The sequence below is a fragment of the Trifolium pratense genome, linkage group LG7 (assembly GCF_020283565.1).
Source record: "Trifolium pratense cultivar HEN17-A07 linkage group LG7, ARS_RC_1.1, whole genome shotgun sequence".
Lineage (NCBI taxonomy): Eukaryota > Viridiplantae > Streptophyta > Magnoliopsida > Fabales > Fabaceae > Trifolium > Trifolium pratense.
Genome location: NC_060065.1, coordinates 49,102,511 through 49,124,747, shown reverse-complemented (window position 1 = coordinate 49,124,747; position 22,237 = coordinate 49,102,511). Strand labels below are relative to the sequence as shown.

The 22,237-nt window shown below is 30.9% G+C and overlaps 2 protein-coding genes across 3 annotated transcripts; one reads left to right on the top strand and one right to left on the bottom strand.

Moving 5' to 3' along the window:
* Positions 1–582: 582 nt before the first annotated feature.
* LOC123898217 (cytochrome b6-f complex iron-sulfur subunit, chloroplastic-like) lies at positions 583–3,229 on the bottom strand. Its single transcript, XM_045949118.1, has 5 exons — positions 3,030–3,229; positions 2,693–2,937; positions 1,554–1,671; positions 1,276–1,458; positions 583–853 (listed from the first exon to the last, which is right to left on the bottom strand). The coding sequence occupies exons 1-5, from the start codon at positions 3,066–3,068 to the stop codon at positions 746–748; spliced, it is 693 nt and encodes a 230-aa protein (XP_045805074.1). The 5' UTR covers positions 3,069–3,229; the 3' UTR covers positions 583–745.
* A 13,483-nt stretch (positions 3,230–16,712) lies between these two features.
* On the top strand, positions 16,713–19,731 carry LOC123897910 (putative cyclin-D6-1). Of its 2 annotated transcripts, none has more exons than XM_045948725.1 (6): positions 16,713–17,156; positions 17,413–17,493; positions 17,803–17,898; positions 18,009–18,222; positions 18,482–18,612; positions 19,098–19,731. In XM_045948725.1, exons 1-6 carry the CDS (start codon positions 16,977–16,979, stop codon positions 19,278–19,280), a joined length of 885 nt encoding a protein of 294 aa, XP_045804681.1. In that variant the 5' UTR covers positions 16,713–16,976; the 3' UTR covers positions 19,281–19,731. The 2 variants fall into 2 exon arrangements, with proteins under 2 accessions (XP_045804681.1, XP_045804682.1); XM_045948726.1 differs by having other exon boundaries at positions 16,791–17,156; positions 17,806–17,898.
* The last annotated feature ends 2,506 nt before the right edge of the window (positions 19,732–22,237 follow it).

The following is a 22,237-nucleotide window of genomic DNA, read 5'->3' as shown; positions in this document are numbered from 1 at the left end:
CTTTTGTTTGATAGTGGAACAGAGAACTCTCTCTCCCCAAGAGTAGGTTGGTTTTAACCGAACTGGATAAACAATTATTCGTGTTCTTTATCGCTTTATTGTGTTTTAGCTTTTGTGTGATTGCTGCTCATTCATGTTGTTTGGTTGTTTCAATTGATTTGTCTCACACACTAAAAGTTATTGATGTAGTTTTCTTCGGATTCACAACATGCACGATTCACCTTCACCGTGACCACCTCCAATTAGACTACGTGCCCTTGTGACGCGACTACCTTCAATCAAGGTTTCATGATATGTTCAACTTCGGAGTAGTGTGTTCACTAAGCCAGTACAAATTATACCTAATCCTAGATTCAAGCAACCACCATCTTTATAGATTTATCATTTTAACTATGAACCTAAATGACTAATGACATTGAATAACATAATCCATAACAATTAGACAAGTCTTTTCATCAACCCGTCTTTCACGCAATTGAATTCTTTCGTTACCACCACGTTGAAGATTGTCTTTCACTTATAAACATTTGTTCAAGTCATGTATGATATATCAAATGTGGGACGATTAACACAACAAGTAAGTTATGGACAAAAAAACAACATCTAGGTTTTGTTTTCACCTTATACCAGCTTCAATACACAATATTGATTTGATTACAAAATGTGTTTATGCATTAATACAAAAACAGATGTTTGAATTTCAGATTTGAATATATATTACAATATAGGGACATGTTTAAGAAGTCTAAGACCACCATGGAGCATCACCTGTTCTGAAATCTGTTTCAGTCCATGGAACAAACAGAACCTTCCCATCATCTAAACCAACATCACAATGTGCCAATGCAAGGGACTGTCCAATATTTAGAACAAGAATGTTCATCAGTACAAGTACAAGAAGCAAAGACAATTGAAGATAAACAACTTAATTAAGTGCTTATAGCATAATGCTTCTCATAAAAGAGCTTATGTAGTAACTTTTCTCATAATAAAAGATAAAATGAAGTCAAATTGTTATAAGTTGTTTTGACAAGCTATCCTGGAGAGTGTATGGAATTAAGCTGAAAATAGTTTATAGACATTGCATAAGCTGTTGTTTTCATAAACTCTCAAACAGTCTATCAAATGTTTATGTGAATGAGATACGTATAAATAAGTAAATCCAAACAAGCCCTAAGAAACAAATCGCAAGAAGCCTGAATGCTTATTCTTCTAAGTAAAAACACCTGCAGCTAAATTAGTTTGTCAAATGAAAAAGTTTTCGTCTGTGCTTACCAAGGGAGCGGGTCCTCTTACAACTCTTCCTTGGTCATTGTACTGAGATCCATGGCATGGGCAGATGAACTTTTTTTCAGCTGTGTTAAACGGCACGACACACCCGAGGTGAGTGCATACGGCATTAATCGCAAATGTTGCAAGTGTTCTGTCGTTCTCTACTACAAGGTAGGTAGGATCACCCTGTTATTTAAAAAAGTTCTGTTATTTGAATATCAAAGACCCTGATAAGAACTCTCATTGGAGATGCTCTAACGACTTAACAATTCTACACTTACCTTTAATCCTTGGGTAAGAGTGCGGTCGCCTGGTCCATGAGTCTTGAGCCATTCTGCTGCAACTACATCATTGCCAACGGCATCCTTGGCAACGGTACCACCGGTTGCAGAGCCTGACCTGTAATGTGTTTTTCGTTAATAATTTGATAGGTGAAGAAACTGAGAATGAAGAATCATAAAACTTTTTGGATTCCAAATGCAACAGATAATTAGCATTGAGCAACATGGTAGAATGCTAATAGTTCTCTTGTTTGATACATTTTATTAGACATGGGATAAATTTAAACATGTTATGGAATTTGATGCTAATGTGACAAGAAAGCAAAGTGAAATAATGGAGGCAATATTCCAAAGAGTTGGGAAAAATCAATTCAAATAGTCCCTCACCGTAAAAATCATTAAAATTATGACTATATGAAAAGTAAGATACATGAATTGAAAGCGTGTTCGAGTATCCCACAAGTACAAATTATCTAGAACCGAAACCAAGACATTGTGCTCAAGTGGTTAATGAGCTCCCCTAGGACGAATCGTTCGGAAGAACTCGAGTTTGATTCCTGGTGGAAACAATTCTTAGCCAAACTTTACTTACCTCGCTGCCTAATTCTGGATTACCGAGGCCCCATTCTCTTGGGAACTAGAGGGTTAATATCAACAAAAAAAAAATTATCTAGCACCGATACTTCAAATTGAAAACGTGCTCCAGTGTCCGACAAGTAACAGGTATGGCTACATACATGCAATCACTTTAATTTTTTAAATTATTACCAATGTTTATTTACATGTAATTTCATTATCATATCCAGTGTTTATGTTTGTGTCGGTGCTTCATATATTATACAACATTACATGTTACATGCTACATGCCTATAATAGAACTATATGTTAACAGAAAAATCCTAAACCAGCACTTGATTTGATTAAAACTAAACACCAATTCACACAATTCTACAAGTCAATACAACATCAACATGTCTCACCAAATAGGGAATAAAACCTTAATTTGAGCTAATAATAAAAAGTAAAAGTCTTAGAATTGAGAGCTCCTATAACTCATCCCTACAAAACCAGCTTGTAAGGTGAGGATTGCCCTCACTTATAAACAAATATTTCGCAACTGATGAGACTATAAAACTTACCCTGGAGGGACAAGGAAAGATCCATAAGGAACAAGCATTCCAGCAGTAGGAAGTGAAAGAGCACCAAGAAGAAGCAGATTCAAGGTCTTCCTCTTACTCATGTCAGGTACTCTATCAGCAGGAATGCTAGTAGCTTGGCAAGTAATTTTCATTCCTTTATTACTCTTTCCAATCATCTGAGTTCTTGTTTGCTTCATAACAAGAGCCATTGAGGGACAAAACATCCCACTCTTTCCAGAACATAGCTGAAATCATAAAAATAAAAAGACCCTTTTAATCACAATACTCAAAAGAAACTAACTTTAACAAAAAAAATTGCTTTTTATTTTAATGATACCTGAGAAGGAGTTGCAGGGGAGAGAGTAGTGGAAGCCATGGTGAGGAAGATTTTGTGAGTTTGAGAATGAAAGGAGATTGTAATAATAAGATGATGTGTGGTTTTTTTAACGACCACCACAACTGTCAATACTATGGTTTATGGGATAAGGTGCTAAGGCCATGTAGGTGCCACATATTATTCAACCAATCACAACCAGCAACTTCAAATTCAGATTATGTTTTTCTTTTGTATTTTTTTTTACTTATTCTTTAATTTGGGTGATCACTGTCGTTTCGTGATCAAAATAAGTTTTAATTAAGAAAAGTAGTAACAAGGTAGTTAACCTTGGTCGTCTCACAAGGACCTCTAATTTAATAATTAGTAAAAATAAGAACAATGAATAACACAATTAAATATGGGGTTTTGGGTTTGTTTAGATCGAAAGAGTAGTATTAGAAATTCAATTGATAAAAAGACGATCAATCCATTGGTTTTAGGAAAACTTCGATATGATTCTATCCTCGGTTCACATAAAATATTGTTTATATATTCATGCCTTGGTTGGTTTATAAGACCGATTATACAAGCGATAAACAGTTTATACGAATTCATTCGATTAAGCAAAGAATGTGTTCAACTAACCATGAGTAGTGAACAAGCGTCACTTAGAACACGGTTTGTATCATGACAAATTTCGACCAACCCTTTTTTGCTAAGCGCGAAAAAACCTATATCAATTCCTATTCGAACTAGTCATACAAGCGATGAATTAATCCGAAAAGTCTCAAAATATATAACTCAAAATAGAGATTAAGCATCACTATATTCGAGTTTCATAAATAAATAAAGAGCATGAATTGATAAGAGAAGACAATAAATAAATAAACTGAATTACTATTAAGAATTGAACCTCAAGAAGTCATGAACGATGTTCCCGTATACCAATGGATCAACCTAGGGTTGCTAGTTCTCCATGAGAATGTAGCAGCCTTTCTTTTCTATTTTTTTGCGTGAATCAGAATTTTTTTTTTGAAACCCTAGCTGTGTTTTTGCTTAAGTACTCAGAGAAAATTGGGCTTAAAAAGCTACGGGTCGAAAAACATAAGTTTGACCCGAAATTACATTATTTTCATAAAGTCTGGAACATAAACGTAAATATTTGACACACTTGCGCTCCGAACTGGGTTTTGGCCTCAACATGAAAGTTGTAGCTCTTGATCTCAGCTTTCCAACGCATCTTCCGGCGCCTCAATCCGATATTCGTAGCTCCAGTTATGACCTGCGGACTGGAAGGGTGTCAAAGTGCTATTTATTCATAAATTAAGTGCGAAAATAAAATAAAGTTAGAAATAAACTTAAATATAAAAACACATTAAAATAGTAAAAATAGTAAATTAAACCATAGGAATACACTAGTACAATAGTAAAAGAATGTGCATTAAAATGCACTGATCAAATTCTCCCACACTTGAACTTTTGCACTCCGAGCAAAACTTAGGATTAAAGACTTAAACTAAAAATTTAAAACACAAACAAGCATGCTACAACGTCACAAGTACCAACACATTCTAAGATTCAAGCTACAAGCCTTGGATTGTTTTTCAAAGATTGGCATAACTCTTGTATGTCAACCGTCAATGATAATCAAGCGTGTGTGTGTGTACTGCCTATTACTGTCAACCAGAGTCATGACATGATCCTTCTTGAAAACTACACAGTCAGGATACTAAGCTGTCTTTTCTTTCCTACAACTCAGAGTTTGAGTTCGGATTTCAGCTTGAGGGGAAGCTACGCTTTTCTTGTTCTCACAGGCTTTTTGATTTTTATACGCAAGGATACTACTTAAGTTCATTTTAGTTATGCTTTAGGTGCTACTCTACCTTTTCACCTGACGGGATCTCACTTGTAATGAGTCCAACCTGTTACTCCGAATAGAGCACCCTACACAGCATTTGTTCCTCCAGTTTCGGGCACAGGAACTCAACATATTCATTATTGTTCCTCCAGTTTCGGGCACAGGAACTTATTCTATAATTAATTTTTTTTAATTTTTTTTCTTTATTGTGTAGTATCCCATCATTTAATCTAGCCATGATCCTACAATCAAGTAATTCAGTTTTCCCCCAAACTTAGTCCTAATCATACCTCTTTATCGTATTCTATACTCAGACAACTTAGCTGATGACTGTGTATTTTAAAGATTTATTAAGCCACTACTAAGTTTGCTAGTTTTTCAGCAGTTGTGCATTAAGGTGCAAAGATCATCATATCAAGCATGAAAACGAGAATTTCCAAAAATTTCACCAATCCTACAGCTATATTGCTCTAGTCCTAAAACATGTAACTACTCATAAAAATTGCATGCATGCTAAATTTATTTATTTATTATTATTATATTTTTTTTTAATTGACAGGAAAATAAAATAAATGAATGCCCCCCCCCCACACTTAAAACAGACATTGTCCGCAATGTATAACATTAAGCATAAAGAAAAGGAAGGAACACACCCGAGGGCTAAGGTGTAGCTTTCATGTCTGGTGGTTTTGGAGGAGGCCTTTCTGCACTTCGAATACACGTAACAGGAAGAAGCAAGTGGCAAGTGGACTTGCCCTTTAGTAAAAAATCTGGTGGCTTAGGAGGAATAGCCAGCACATATGGTAAACCTGCACTAACAAAAACATGAATATCAGAAAATCCACATTTAGCTTGTGAGTCAGATAAATTGGGTGGAAGAGATGCACAAATGATGAAGGATGGCTGCTTGTTGTGCGGCTTAATCAGAGGTTCCACCAACAATCTTTTTGCTATAGACAATGGTTGCTTCCGACTAAAATCCACACTTTTTGTGTTAACTTCAAGAGTTATTGAATTTGTTGGGATTTCTGCACAACTGGTTGCCGGAATCAAAATGTCTTCACCTAAAATAGCTGCATTGATCTCATGACAAATATTACAAACACCACATTCACAAGCAAAAATTTCAAAAGATTTATCTACTTCAAGAGAAGTATATAATTCATCTAAATCAGATTTCAATAAATTTTGTGGTGTAATCTCTTCCATGCATTCACTTGAATTTATGTTGCTTATTTTGTGTTCATCAACGGAAACAAGTATTGTTTCAATGGGCTCACTTGGAGTTTCATCAAGACTTGTATCACATTGCATTAGCTCTAATAGTGCAGCAGGTTGTACATCATCATGCAACATCTTCTTCTCTTGAATTAGATGGGCATTGGAGACTATTTGCTCAACTTGGACCGCTAAACTTTGAAGGGAGGATTGCATCCATTCATCCATTTGCTTATTATGTTCAGCCATCTGCTTTATCAATTCTTCCAAACTAGGTTGTGGCTCAACCACCAATGAATCAATTTGCTGAAACTGTGGATATGACCAAATAGGCTGCTCAGCAGGATATGAATTTTGTTCTTGATAGTATTGTCCTTGAAAATTACCTACAAATTGCGTCTCACCACAAAAAGTATCTAAAAATATAGGACAATCATCACTAATATGAAAACTCGAAGAACAAATATTACACATCACAGTTGGAATATAATTTTGATAGCAAGATTGTTGTTTTCTTGCATCCAAGCAATTTATGATGTAAGCCAACTGGTCCGATGAATCTCCCATTTTTTTATTGGTTTTTTTTTTTGTCTAAATAAAATGAAGAGAAAAATAAAAAAAACGAATCAAAAAAATCTAAAAAAAATTAAAAATAACACCTAAAATTTCTAAAAATCAAACAAAACTAAATATAATTTTTTGGGATTTTTTTAAATGTATGGAAAATTCAAAAAAAATAAAAAGTGGTCTAAACGAAGGAATTTCGCAATTTCAGCCTCAATTTTCGTATCAAATATACGAAAGTTTTGTTCCTTGATTTTTTTCGGATTTGTAGACCAAATTTCGGATGAATCTGAGATATCAACCGAAAATTAATTATTTTTCAGCTTCACTGCAAAATTCAACGTCAGAACCTGAAACACAACAAAAACTCACAAAACAAAAAGTGTTAGTAACATTAGTTAGTTCTAAATTTTACTAATCCTAATCAGAGATCCCCGGCAACGGCGCCAATTTGATCACTGTCGTTTCGTGATCAAAATAAGTTTTAATTAAGAAAAGTAGTAACAAGGTAGTTAACCTTGGTCGTCTCACAAGGACCTCTAATTTAATAATTAGTAAAAATAAGAACAATGAATAACACAATTAAATATGGGGTTTTGGGTTTGTTTAGATCGAAAGAGTAGTATTAGAAATTCAATTGATAAAAAGACGATCAATCCATTGGTTTTAGGAAAACTTCGTTATGATTCTATCCTCGGTTCACATAAAATATTGTTTATATATTCATGCCTTGGTTGGTTTATAAGACCGATTATACAAGCGATAAACAGTTTATACGAATTCATTCGATTAAGCAAAGAATGTGTTCAACTAACCATGAGTAGTGAACAAGCGTCACTTAGAACACGGTTTGTATCATGACAAATTTCGACCAACCCTTTTTTGCTAAGCGCGAAAAAACCTATATCAATTCCTATTCGAACTAGTCATACAAGCGATGAATTAATCCGAAAAGTCTCAAAATATATAACTCAAAATAGAGATTAAGCATCACTATATTCGAGTTTCATAAATAAATAAAGAGCATGAATTGATAAGAGAAGACAATAAATAAATAAACTGAATTACTATTAAGAATTGAACCTCAAGAAGTCATGAACGATGTTCCCGTATACCAATGGATCAACCTAGGGTTGCTAGTTCTCCATGAGAATGTAGCAGCCTTTCTTTTCTATTTTTTTGCGTGAATCAGAATTTTTTTTTTGAAACCCTAGCTGTGTTTTTGCTTAAGTACTCAGAGAAAATTGGGCTTAAAAAGCTACGGGTCGAAAAACATAAGTTTGACCCGAAATTACATTATTTTCATAAAGTCTGGAACATAAACGTAAATATTTGACACACTTGCGCTCCGAACTGGGTTTTGGCCTCAACATGAAAGTTGTAGCTCTTGATCTCAGCTTTCCAACGCATCTTCCGGCGCCTCAATCCGATATTCGTAGCTCCAGTTATGACCTGCGGACTGGAAGGGTGTCAAAGTGCTATTTATTCATAAATTAAGTGCGAAAATAAAATAAAGTTAGAAATAAACTTAAATATAAAAACACATTAAAATAGTAAAAATAGTAAATTAAACCATAGGAATACACTAGTACAATAGTAAAAGAATGTGCATTAAAATGCACTGATCATTGGGCTTAACTATTTTTTGTTTCTTATTTGGCCCACTTATATATGGCCCATACTAGATTTTGGGTTGGGTTGTAAGTAGAGTTAGGAATAAGAGATTTACTTTTGTCACCCTACTTCATTTCTCGTGCGCTCTATAACCTTACCAAAATACACCCGTCTGTGTTATTTAGCTAGCGGATTCTACATTTAAAATTTTGAAAATTTTATAGTAGGAGGGTGTTTTTTTCTCAAAAATCTCATTTTTATCAGTTTTCTACTTGAGTAGCGGATAAGTAGCAAATGTTATAGAAATTATAAAATTTCGTGTGTGTGTTTGTGTGGGGGGTTTTCTCAAATGAGAAAATTTTAAATCATAGAGGTATATCGGAATTGAGTTCTATTACCTTGTTAATTAATTTGTTGTTACAATGTAATCCGAATTTTGAGATCAAATTCACAAAGCGTCAAACAAATATGGAGCTCATATGTTAGCTAGAGCAGACATTTTGTGGGCATGTCACAGTGTCTTTGGTTGTGTTCTTCATTATATTGAATCTATTATTATTATTATTATTATTATTATTATTATTATTATTATTATTATTATTATTATTATTATTATTAATGAATTAAGTAGATTGTGTTTGCTTAAAAAAAATAGAAATGATATTGCAATATTATGTCTGTCCAAAAAAAAAAAAATTTCCTAATTATTTATTACCGTTTTAGTTGACGCAGCCAGCCGTAGCCGTTTGGGCTTATGACTTTGATCCAAAAAAGACTATTGTGAGTCAGCATATCGTAATATATATCCTAGTTGCTATTTTTTGGTATAAGTTATCCTAGTTGAGAATTTTATTTTTTATTTTTTTGGTACATTCCTAGTTGAGAATTTTAATTATAATAACTATGTTATATAGTCGGTCAAAAAAAAACTATGTTATATAAATACATTTCTATGGACAAAAATACGACATCCAATTATATTTGCAGAGTTCAAATTTGAGATTTGAAATTAAACTAAAAAAATGAATATCTTGACATCCAATTATTATATTTATTTTTAGCAAATATCATTCCAAATGTTCTTGAATGCTTCCTGCTTTGCTATTTTTGACAATATACATACTGCTTTACAATTATATGTTCCTTATTTTAGTTTTTTTTTTTTTTTTGTTTTCACCTTCTGGTTCTTAGGGGAATGGGGCCCTAGTAGTCCAGAGTTCGGGACGAGTTCTGGCGTGGTCTTTCCTACCAAGTTCAGCGTCAATCACCACTGAATCAACTAAGATTTGGTTATTTTAGTTTATTTTTTTCGCACAATGTATATGTACTCATTATTTTTTACCCAAAGCAATACCTTTAATTAAGTATAAATTATTATGCATGTTGTAGTCTAATTGATGAATAAAAAAAATGATGATGACACATATATCTTAAAAATCTATCTGTACATACAATGCAAAGGAAGCACACAAAGTAAGACATTGTCCTTAGTCATGACTAGTTTGTAAACCGCCCTCATCCAAATGTAACTATAAATAATAGGCCAATGCAAGTATTATTTGCATCAACCATCATATATACAATCAAGGCAAAAAAAACATAACAATCATCAATCATCAATCATCATCATATACTAATTATAATTAAGCACATATACAAAGTAAGATGGATTTGAAGATGAAGGTAGTTTTGTTACTTCTTTTCTTGGGTTTGGCAGCAACAACAAGTGCAGTTTGTTGTGACAAATGTACTTGCACAAGATCAATCCCACCAGAATGTACTTGTGATGATGTTAAACCAACTTGTCACTCAGATTGCAAGTCTTGTAGGTGTTTTGAGTCATTGCCTTTGAAGTGTAATTGCCTTGATATCACTGAGTTTTGCTATGAACCATGTAATAATTCAACTATTATAACTAATTAAAGTTTATTAAGATTAATGAGGCAAGTTAGTTTTCCACTAGGAAAATTGATGAATAATTAGAATAAAAGCTAGTACTTTGATATGCAGTTTGTTTGCCTCAAACACTGCCTACTAGCTAGCTGGATCATTATTATTGTTAATTTCTTTTATGATGTTGATAATAAAAAGTTTGTGTGTATTATTTGTTTTGATTAATTAATTTTCCTCTTTAAATTAAATTATATGTGTATAAAATAGTATTTTCATTTCTTCATTATAAAATAGTGTATATTAATTATTCATAAAAATTCATATTAAATTTATTCCTCTATAAAATAAACTTAACTTTTTGCAAGAGAAAATTTCTAAAATATTTTAAACATGACCTATCCTAAAGCTTGACAGATCTTCCCAACTCAATTTTTCACTCTAAAACCGACCATGGAAATACAGGTTCCATAGAAATTATATTTTACTACATGACCGCAAAATATATAAAAATTCATATTTAATTGTCCCTTTTTAGAATAAATTACCCTTTTACTATATAGATTTCTATATAAGTACTATTACGTAGAAATATAAATCTCATAAAAATTATAAAAAATAATTTATATATATATATTAATAAAAATATAGATTCTCGTAGAAATTATTAAAAATAAATAGGAATCCATATTGCCAATGTCATTAATTCCACCAAAACATAAATTATTGCATGCGTTTTAGTTTGTCCCAAATAGCTAGGTAAAGGTCCAATTCCTTGTCTACACCCTCTATTGCAAATAGCAAACACTATAAGCATAAAATGATGCTGTTATCTGCATGGGAGGTATGGCGTGCCACATGTACTCATCAAATCATCATGCCCTTCTCCACCTTTGTCTGCCTTTTCATTTCGTTGGTACCATTAATTGTTTATTTGGTAAATTAATTTTTTGTTTAATTTAAGTATTTTCTGTACATAATTACATAGATTAATTCATCGAGTTGAATACGATACGACCACACTGGGTAATAAAATCCTGACGGGAGAGTTGTTAAGATTTTTATATTGAATAGATTATGAGATACGGTTTGAACAATAATTTATATGTAGTAAAAAAATTTACCTTACAAAATAGTTTTGTAAAAGTTAAATAGATCTACAACAAATTTTAGGTTTGATCATATGTAATTAAATAACCTCTATCGAACCATTTGGACCGATCAAGATTTTTAGTTTATATAAAAGAGTCAGGAACTATCACATTTCAACACTTTTTTTAATAGCAAATATATTATTAATAATCATCGGTTTCAATGTACCAAAAAAAAAATTAATCGCTGGTTTCTGCACAAGACGGAAAGAGACTAAACGGAACTCTTTAGTGTTTGGTACCGTGTTTGATTTTATTCTTCGCTTCATTTTTCTGTTAATAAAGAATTAATAGTTGTTCTTCACCCTAAATTTTAAAAAATGTTATTGTTTTGAAGCGTGCAATCTCATTGTTAATTAAATTTCTACAATCTCCAAAATTTGTGGATATGTATCGTGATGATCATATACTTAATAGAGAGAACGTGAGTAAAACAAAAGAGCTATGAAAAAGAAAGAGTAAGCCTTCAAATAAAAAGGGAAACAAATAATGGGTATCTCTCTTTATGCTTTCTCTTAAATCAAGGCAAGTAGTAAAAGTAATAAGTCGTGAAGCCACTATGTTTGCAATCCGGTGGTAAGGAATTTCGGTAGTACGCTATTGATCCTGTGTTCGATTCTCAACTCATTGTAAACTAAAAAAAGAAAAAGTAATAAGCAGTTGAATTGAATGGTTAATGAGCTCAACAAAATTGATAAATTATTTTAGAAAATTCGAGTTTATATCTTATGTGACATAATTCTCACTTAAATTTATTTATTTTGTGATCGAAGTTTAGATTATCACGATTCTTTTAATATCCTTCTTCCTTTCACGTTTAACACTATTAAACTTTGTGCATAGATGTAAATGTTAGTATCCGCCAACAAAAATCTAATGGTAGGTGACTCAACGGATAAGAAGTTTTAATATTATCTTAAAATTGAATTGAGGTTAACTCAATTTCCTAAAACCGACTTGTAAGTAAAATTATCTCTATTTATAAACTTAAATTTCAAACCATTTTATATCTAATATGAAACTCATCCGAGAAGTGGAGGTTAAAAAAAACGGGGAAAGTGTGAAATAAAATATGTTATTTTGGTCAAAGAAGATAAACAAAGCAAAAGGACTATATAGCTATGAAAAAAGAAACCTCTCCCAAAGAGAGAGTAGTAAGATTGAAGCATCCCAAAGAATAGAACGTTCTTTAAAGTTGTTTTGAATTGATGAAACATATATTTTGTATCTTGCATTGTTCCACAACTTTTGTCTCACAACTTAATTACGGCTAGTAGTTACTAGAACATCCCAAGTGACTTGGGGTTGACCTAAATTAAGATAAATCATATATAAACTTTTTGCTAGACAAATTTATTAGTTGAGATTTAGTAAGATTTTACTTATTTTGTAGTCGAATTTAAAATTATTATAATTTATTTTTCGTAGAAATCAAATATTAAAAAGTGAAAAAAAGAAGAAGAGAGTATTCTATGGTTTGTTATTAAAAAAAAAAAAAGAATTATATGGTTTGTCACATGATGAATCAAATATTGTTTTGAAAGATGGGAATACATTCTTTTCTTAGTATTGTTGCTTTTTATATATGCTCTTCACGCCATAAAAGGCTAAAGTTTGTCTATATTATCTAACTTGAGATTTTACATGATTTATCTTATCATTTTATTTAAAAATTAAGATGTTCATGTATGTGTGAAACTATGAAGATTAACTTATCAAAATAACTAAAAGCTATTAAAAAAAATCATCTCTTTTAAATCAGTAAGCGATCCTAAACAAATAAACCATTTATGATTTATGTAAATACCACATTACACCATATCGGTGATTATTGGTCTTATATTATCATAATTGTAAATAGTCAAATTGTATTTGATGATTAGTCATCTCTCATCACCCCTAATATTAAAAAGATACTAGTAAATATTGAATGTAACTAGAAAAATCGAATGAGGATTCCCTGCAGTGTAAATTTCTTCCTGTTTGATCTTTACCACATGTTTTTTACTGTTATAAGATAATTATTTAATTAAGAAATGAATCAATGACCAGGATAAAAAATTTACTCCCTCTGATGAAAATCAAACCGGTGAGGATCTGCTCTCTTGAAAAATCATTGTAATAAATATATTTTTAAAAATTGTGAATATTTCGAAAGTCAAGGTGACAAGATCCCAAAGTCACCCTACTACTACCTTTTCCACACATGTCCCACAGGCAATATGTAGCCGAAAAGTAACTTCAATCAATTGCATGTTCCTTTGACCAATATATTGCTCATGATAGTGATGAATCTGATGATACAAAGGAACATGAGAATTTAAGAAATCCACAAAATAGTCATTATGCATTGAAATCACGATTTTTAACAAATTTTCAACACAATATTTTTAGTATAAAATAAATTAAGCTCCTTAATCAAATTTTCTTAAAATAAAACATTAACTCTATATATTTGGTGAATCTCTAGTAATTTTCTTACCAAGAGCTTAAAGTCTCGATTTCCATTCACGACCAGCCACTAGATGAAGTATATATTTGGTATCACAGTGAGTATGTCAGAATTATGACAATTTAGATGTAGCTTCTGCAAAATAATAGTAGATTACTGTAATTTTGATATACTCATCATAATACCAAAAATAGGCAAAGTTCTAATTTTCTGTTATTGTGGTATAGAGATGTTTCAATATTGTCTCTTCTTATTATTGATTTAGATCTGGCTATAGGAATAAAGCTTTTATCAGTTTTATAGTAGCTTTTATCTTTGTATGTTACTTTTGTTCCTCTCACAATTACAGAGAGTAAATAAAAGGAACTGCATGCCTCCATGTGGGTTTCAGGCCCGGCCCCAAAATGTTACTGCACAAAGTTTTCAATGAACTGTACCTAAAGTTGGTGCAATTAATTGAAGAAAACATAATAATAAGCTGTTCTATTTTCTCCCTTAATTGTGAATATCACCTTGTATTTTTATAAACAATTTCATAGTGAATATTTATGTATATATAAATTATTTCAATAAAAGAGTATAAGTTAAGTTGTGTTCATAAGTTATTTTGGACATGTACAACTTATAAAAATAAGTTGAAAACAACTTCTAAACATCTCATAACTTATTATTGTTTTCATAAGTTTTGTCCACTTGAGTCGAATATTAAAGAGGATCATGGTCCACTGCAGTCGAATATTTCTACATAAGCAATCAATGTCAACCCATATTTCCTACGGCATGAATGCGGTAAAATCCTGACTGCAGACTGCAGTGAATCTAATTTCACACTAGCAGCTTCTAATGCATGCATTACACTGATTGGTGCATATCTGTTAGACAAGTAGGCTAAGGTTCTTGTGATGGTCCCATGTTTGATGTTTGGGTTAGAAAATAGGGTTTGTAACAGCTGTAAGGAAAGAAAGTATCACGCTACTATAGCAGTTGCACTTATTCAATATTTATTATGATAATTTACTCTACTATTTAATGCTGTTCCTATTATGAACCTAGGATAAACATGATCTCTTTTAATTCTTACCCATTTTCTCAGTTTCACAAACTTTGGTTCCAACACATGCCCAAATTGAAACCTTATCTTATTGTGACACATTGAATGATGGAACTATATGATCTAAATTACAAATTTTATATATGTACACATTATATAGTATGTCATTCTCTATTCATATAGATGAGTTTAGTTTGGAAAAGGTGAATATGAAATGCTACAACTAATTTACATGTTTGAACTATATTACAAATCTGGTTCGGAGGTCAATTTTGACATCGTGGTTTCAGCCCCTCCCGATCAGGGGATCAAACTGTGATCTTTCCTACTAAATTCAGCGTCAATCACCACTGGACCAACTAACAATTGGTCTAATGTCTACAACTTAGTTAAAAAACAATAATGGAATAAGATTCTTAATCCCTAGTTATCAAGAAACTAGTCTTTCTTTATTTGTTTACAGAGTACTCTGTTTTTCGTTCCATATTTTAATATTGATACTGAAAAAATAAGCTATTTCTAGTTAATTTGGTATTCAGAATTTATGAAATTATCAAAACATATTACTTGTTTTAATACAGATTAGCAACTTGATTCCAGCAAAAACAGAGATTACTCATCCATGTGCCATATACTGGACTGGTTTGAGACAAGTGACAAAAATACAATTCTAAAAAGCATACATGAATCAAAAAATATTAGACAACTTTAGATTAAATGGTGGTTTTGGCTTTTAGCTACTTATGTTTTAATTGTTTATGCTTATTTGTCCTATTGATAGTCTGGTCTTCCCAGATTTGGTTAATTCACTTGGGAAGAGGAATTATTGTTCTAAACAGAACAAAGATATATAGTTGTCACCCTGCTGCTGCAAACAAGTGAAAGATGTATTATAATGTTTCTAGCTATTTAACATTGGAGAAAAATAAAGTTGATAATTGTTGAAAAATATATAAGAGAATTTATACATCTAATATCTTATGAGTTTGGATAATGATGTGGTGTCCAAACCATTTGTGTATCTAATGAGCATCGGATATTTAGGCTCCTCTTACTATGTGCTTTAAAATAAGTGTTGTAGTTGACCATTTTACATATTGTCAATGCATAATTTTGGCTATTAATATTTGTCTTTATATATTAGTAAAACAAATATGGTAAAAAAAATATGGTCAAAGTAGATTATGTGAATAATATACATGAAGAAAATATTAATGTACCGTATATGATGAAAAACTTCTATTTGAGAAAAATATGGTCACAACTTTGTTAATGTATGTGAACCAACTTTGATGTAAGGACAGGTGTATATGAATGAAAAAACTTATGTTTGAAAAGAGTGGACATGAAAGCTTAAACTCACACATGAATAGAATATTGTTAGACGTCAAATGTGAGTAAGTGGGATAATCTGTAGCGGTGATTGAAGTAAGAGGATCGAACTTATAACCATTTATTTAAAGAATTCAAATTTTTTATTACTTGGACCAATTCATTATTAGTAAAATTTATATATTTTATATGGTTCAAAGATTAAATTAGAGAAAATGATACTACCTATATAAAAAATTTATATATTTTGTATGACTGAGGAGCATACAACCCAAGTCTTGGGTCCTACCTATATAACACACATGTTTAGGAGATGGTATTAGTCACATCCTATGATTTCATGAAATTCATATTTGCAATGAAGAAGGGTGCTAAGACTTTTTAAGTCACTTTATTTGATAACATAAATCCCACAAAATCACGTGGATCTCGTATAATTTGGTGGGATTTATGTGAATTTTAACCGATAAAAAAGAATGTTAAAAATGTATGTCAAAATGTGTTGTTAGCATTAGTCATGAAACACTAAGGCCTACTACCTCCTATATATTTCCCATATTTTATTCACCAATTTAGAGACAACAAAGGAAGGAAATAGAGATATTGTGTTTTGTGCCAAAACATTACTAATGAGTAGCTAGCCACTAGTAGAAGCAAAGCTAAAACAATTCAACCCCCTCCAACTCCATAGCTTTCATATGAGAAAAAGCTGAAAACTCTCTCATTGCCTTTTCCTTATCACTTCTCTTTGCTCTCTTTTCTTTCCCTTTAACAATGCTTGTCATCTTTCTTACTTCTCACCATCACTAACAACAATTTCTTCACAACACACACATCCATGGAGTTTAACCTTGAAAACCCTCTTGAAAACTTCCATGACCTTCCTAATTCTCAATGTGTTTCTTCTCTTTTTCTTATTGAATCTGACCACATCCCACCACTAAATTACTTTCATAGTCTCAAATCAAACGAGTTTGATGCCTCAGTTAGAAGTGATTTCATCTCTTTGATCTCACAGGTAATTAACTATGATTCTCTTGTGAACCTGATTCTGTCAAAATCACTATCAATCCAAACATTTACTCGGTATTTGTTTGGATTTATGGCAAGTTTTATTACCTCAAATACCGTGATTTTGTTTAAGCAACAAAATACATTATTTTGTCAAATTTACGATGGTACACTTTGATTCTGACAAAATCACCGTAAATTCAAACATGTAGTTTGAAGAAAAAAATAACATTTATTAATTTGGGTTAATTGGTTCCATGTAGTTGTCCTGCAACTTTGATCCATTTGTGACTTACCTAGCTATCAACTATTTGGATCGCTTCCTTGCTAATCAAGGGATATTGGTAAGAAAATCAAACACCATGCTCAATCTAATTAAATAACATTATTGGATTTATTACTTTTTACTGCTATGGTCTCATATATAAGTATTTTTTTTTAAAAAAACCATTAAATAACTCGTTCATATTATGGACCAAATACATCGGTTATTCAATGAACGTGAAAAAAGAATTTTTCCTTATATATGAGACCGATGGAGTATCATATAAATGGTATAAAACTTTTACTTAAGTATAATTAATGAAAAATAAAATTTTCAATTAGATTATGCTCCCTTGAGATCTAAGCTAAAATGGGTATGCATGTAACAGCAGCCAAAGCCATGGGCCAATAAACTTATTGCAGTAACTTGCTTCTCTCTAGCAATAAAGATGTTGAAAACAGAGTACTCTGCCACTGATGTTCAGGTAAAAAGAATTTTACCTTAAATGTAAAAACAATTATTAAAATTTTAAGCCAAAGTTTTTATAAAAGATATTGATATTTTTGTTATTATATGATATTTATTTATTGATAGGCTCTTCTGAATCATAGTGATGGTGGTTTCATATTTGAGACACAAACAATACAAAGAATGGAAGCACTTGTCTTAGGAGCATTACATTGGAGAATGCGTTCAATCACTCCTTTCTCTTTCATTCCTTACTTCATCAATTTGTTTAGGCTTGATGATATAACATTAAAAGTTCTTAAAGATAGAGCTTCTGAAATTATATTGAAGTCACAAAAAGGTATAATAGAATTATAGTTTGATACTACATATAGTTTTGTTTTTTGTCGGATAGTTCAATAGCTAGAAAATCACATTTTAAGGTGAATAATAGATATACCAAGATTTGAATTCTGATCTTTTCATATTACCTGCAATGTTCCTACCAACCTTCACGGAAACTTATAGTATTTTTTTTTGTTACAATAGAGAAAACCAAAACTTATAGTTTATAGTTTGATATTTTACTTTATTTATTTTATTTTATTATTTTTTTGCAGATATTAAGGTTTTGGAATTCAAGCCATCTATAGTTGCTGCTTCATCTCTTCTTTATGCTTCTCATGAATTGTTTCCATTTCAATATCCAGGCTTCTTGGGAACAATATCCGATTGTTCATATGTAAATAAAGTACATATTCTCTCATCATTTTCTTTTTCTATTTTTTTTTACATCAATTATCTCTAACAAAATGAGTGGTGAAAAATATAAGGTTTTTCCTCTCTTTATTTACATTTGTATAGAGTAATGTACTAATTTTGTTAGTAAATTTGCACTCTTTCCTAATAGTTTCTAACTGTTTGACAAATCTATCTTATGAGTCTTTAATATTTGCTAATTTATAACCTTAAGAATAACTAGACGGATGTGACAAAAATATTAAGGACTATTGCATTCACGCACTCAAGATATCGATAGTCGTTCGATCAAAATTAGATGGTTAAAGATATGCAAATTTTTATATTATCGAATAGCCATTGATATCTCGAATGCGTGAATGTGGAAAATTCCTGACCACAAGGAAGTTCTAGGACAAAATTGCTAAGTTACTATTTTTTTATATCATTAATAGTACAATTCTATTTTAAGATTAATAGATGGTATTTTTACTGCAGGAAAGTGTTGTGGAGTGCTATAATGTTATACAAGATATAGCTAAGGAGGAGTACGAATCCATGTTTAATGTGAATTCAAGTTCAGGCACACCAGTTAATGTGTTGGACGAAAATTTTCTAAGCTTGGAAAGTGAAAAAACCAATGGAACCAATGTTACTCCTACTAAGAGAAGGAAAATTTAAATCATCAATGATGAAGTACCAAAAAACTGAAGAAGATAACAACATTTAATTCTTCTGGTCCATTCAAGATGATTAATGTTTATTGTACGTAGTTGAATAAAATATATTTAATGTGAAAAAAATGAGGATCAATAATAGGAAGAGATAGTGTGATGGAATTTATGGAAAAATGAGAAAAATGGAAATTTTATCTATATAGTTAGTGGACAAAATCACTGTAACGTGATCCTCGTACGGTTTACATTAAATCTTCTGATTATGAAAAGGACTATGGAAGAAAATATTGGAATTTTAATATCTTTTTTTTTTTTCCTATGTTAGAGGAAACAAAAAGACAAAATGTAACTTTGAATTGTATGGCTGGATTTTTGTATTGTCTAACTTGTAGTGAAGTGTGGTTCTGTCTCTTAGCCTATGGCAAAGGAATAATAGTATAGTAATACTGATGGAATAAATTTTGTTGGAAGGATTTAATTAGCATGCAATGTTAATGTAAAATGATGTTTTATATGTATTTTTTTTTAAGTCAAAAAATAAATATTTTTTGTCAATTGATCTTATAGTTATACTTACCCACATTAAATGCGAAGAAGTTGGGAGTCCGCTCAAACATCAATTTCTACATATTAATATTCTACAGCTAAATTGATGATTAAACATCAGTTATATATGGTGATGATTAAATTGATTTTTTTTTTTCAAGTAGTTTAATTGATAGAAAAAAATTTCACATTTAAAGTGGATAAGTGAGATATCAGGGATTTGAACTCCGGTCCTTACATATATAATTCAATGTCTTTACCAATTGAGCTAAAGTCAGAAGACTCAACTAGTTGGATTTGTGAACGCTTTATAGGCATATTTAAATATATTTTACTATTATTTTATTATTACTAGAACTTTCAACCCGTGCATGCATGAGTCTGGTTAGATGTAATATGTAATAATAGAAAATACGGTAGAAAAATTTTAATATTAAAAGGTATATGAAAAATTGGAGTAAAAGTGTGCCGGATACTGGTGGCAAAAATAAAAAAAAACAAAAAAAATGTGACAAAAAATACATCGTTGGTGTATTTGTTTTGACCAGTTATGAAATTTGGATCTAATGGTCCTATTATTATTTTTTTGGTTACCATCATATTAGTACGAAGTTTCCACTACCGTTAGCGATGACTAATCTCTGTCGAGGAACATGTGGGGCACACAAGGTGGGTTCTCCCCTCCCAACCGAATTCTCTCCATACGCATGAGTCATGAATCGAACCTCTGACCACATGCTTAAGGGGACAAAGACCCTTACCACTTGGACCAATTCATTGTTGTACTAATGGTCCTATTATACCATAAAGAAAATAATTACTAAATGAAGTGAATAAGAAAAAAAAAATATAAGAAACAAAGGATGACAATAATGCACCTCTCAAACAATGAATATCAAGATTTGTTTCAATTAAATTGTGAGACATGGTCAAAATTTGCAAGAAAAATAAAGTGTATGACCGGAAATAGTTGAACTTGAGATGATTACGATGAATAAAATGAATGGAAGATATTAATATATATATATATAAAACTCAAATGCAAATCTATAACACATCTTATTTAAATTAATTTGAAGTAAATATTACAAGAATCTAATGAAAAATTAATTAATGTAAAAAACGGGAGAAAAAATGAGAGGAAAGAAATTTATTGATTTCTATTAAAAAAAGATTTGTATAAAAAGAAATTGAATGTGTATTACATAATAAAAATTGGAGTTGTATAAAAAAAATGGTGGGATTGATTTCTATTTAAACAAAATTAAACATTAATTTCATATTTATTACATGTTGGTTACCAAATTATTTCAGATTGATTGATGTATCCTAGTGGTAAATGCACCAAATAATTCTTAAAATTAAGTTACGGGTTCGATTCTTGTTGTGGTATTTTTTAACATTTTATTTGGGTTAAAATGAGAGGAAAAATAAGCGGGAAAATGATTAGGTTTAGGATTTGCATATCGAAATACGTTTAGAATATAAGAGATGTGACTTCATATATTAGTTCTAAAAATGTCTTTTAAATATGTGTGGTAAGACTAAGATGTACGGTAATTAGATGAATCTATAAAACAAATTTATTGTAAAAAAAAAAAGTACAAATGAGGAATCTAAGAAGAGTGTCTCCAAGTGTATGTGTTTGTCTTTTCTTTTCTTCTTTAATCTTTCTATTGGGAGGTTCTTTTTATCTTTTTGTCAAGTTATTTAAATTTTTAATTATAATTTAAAAAGAAAGATAACTATAATTTTTTAGCTTTTGATTTATTATGAAAATAAGGTGAAAGAGTTAAATCTTGACAAAGAAAAAAAGTACTTGAAAGAGTTACTATATATTTTTGGATTAACTAAAAGCGGTTTGATATAAATAAAATTAATTTTTGTATATTTAGTTGTTTACTAGACAAATTTGAAAAAAGATGACATGAACTTAATGAGAACAGTGTGTATTTTGCATTGATTTATAAAATGCTATTACAAGGTAGGCTTAGATGAGAATATGATGTGTTTTTATTGAATATTGATCTAGTAAAACTAATTTACATCGATTACACTTTCACATTAATTTTATTTTTGATATAATATCTGCAGGAAACATGTTTCGTGCGGATTTTTGGTTCAAATTCGCAGGAAATTCTGCAGAAAATAAGCAGATTTTTAGTAGTGTAAACTCGACCATAATTTTATATTAATTTTGTTTTTAATTTAAATTAAATTTAAAAAATCAATTAGTAGTGAAACTTAAAAAAATGTGAGGCGTTGGAAAGTTCCAACGACCAAAATTTCTTTATCAAAGATATTTGGTTGGACCATATTTGACATCTCTGTAATTGTACCTAAAGTGTTGATTGCAACTTCACAGAGTGAATTGGGACCACAATGGGTTGGTTTATTTAAAAAAACGAAAAATGC

What these genes read in the sequence shown, in the direction of transcription:
- LOC123898217 (XM_045949118.1), bottom strand. Translation starts at nt 3,068, where the DNA reads ATGGCTTCCACTACTCTCTCCCCTGCAACTCCTTCTCAG. An exon ending in CCCCTGCAACTCCTTCTCAG is followed by an intron (nt 2,938 to 3,029) that starts GTATCATTAAAA and finishes TTATGATTTCAG; the next exon opens with CTATGTTCTGGAAAGAGTGG. An exon ending in CTCTTACCCAAGGATTAAAG is followed by an intron (nt 1,459 to 1,553) that starts GTAAGTGTAGAA and finishes TTTAAATAACAG; the next exon opens with GGTGATCCTACCTACCTTGT.
- LOC123897910 (XM_045948725.1), top strand. Translation starts at nt 16,977, where the DNA reads ATGGAGTTTAACCTTGAAAACCCTCTTGAAAACTTCCATGACCTTCCT. An exon ending in TCATCTCTTTGATCTCACAG is followed by an intron (nt 17,157 to 17,412) that starts GTAATTAACTAT and finishes GGTTCCATGTAG; the next exon opens with TTGTCCTGCAACTTTGATCC. An exon ending in TTGCTAATCAAGGGATATTG is followed by an intron (nt 17,494 to 17,802) that starts GTAAGAAAATCA and finishes TGCATGTAACAG; the next exon opens with CAGCCAAAGCCATGGGCCAA.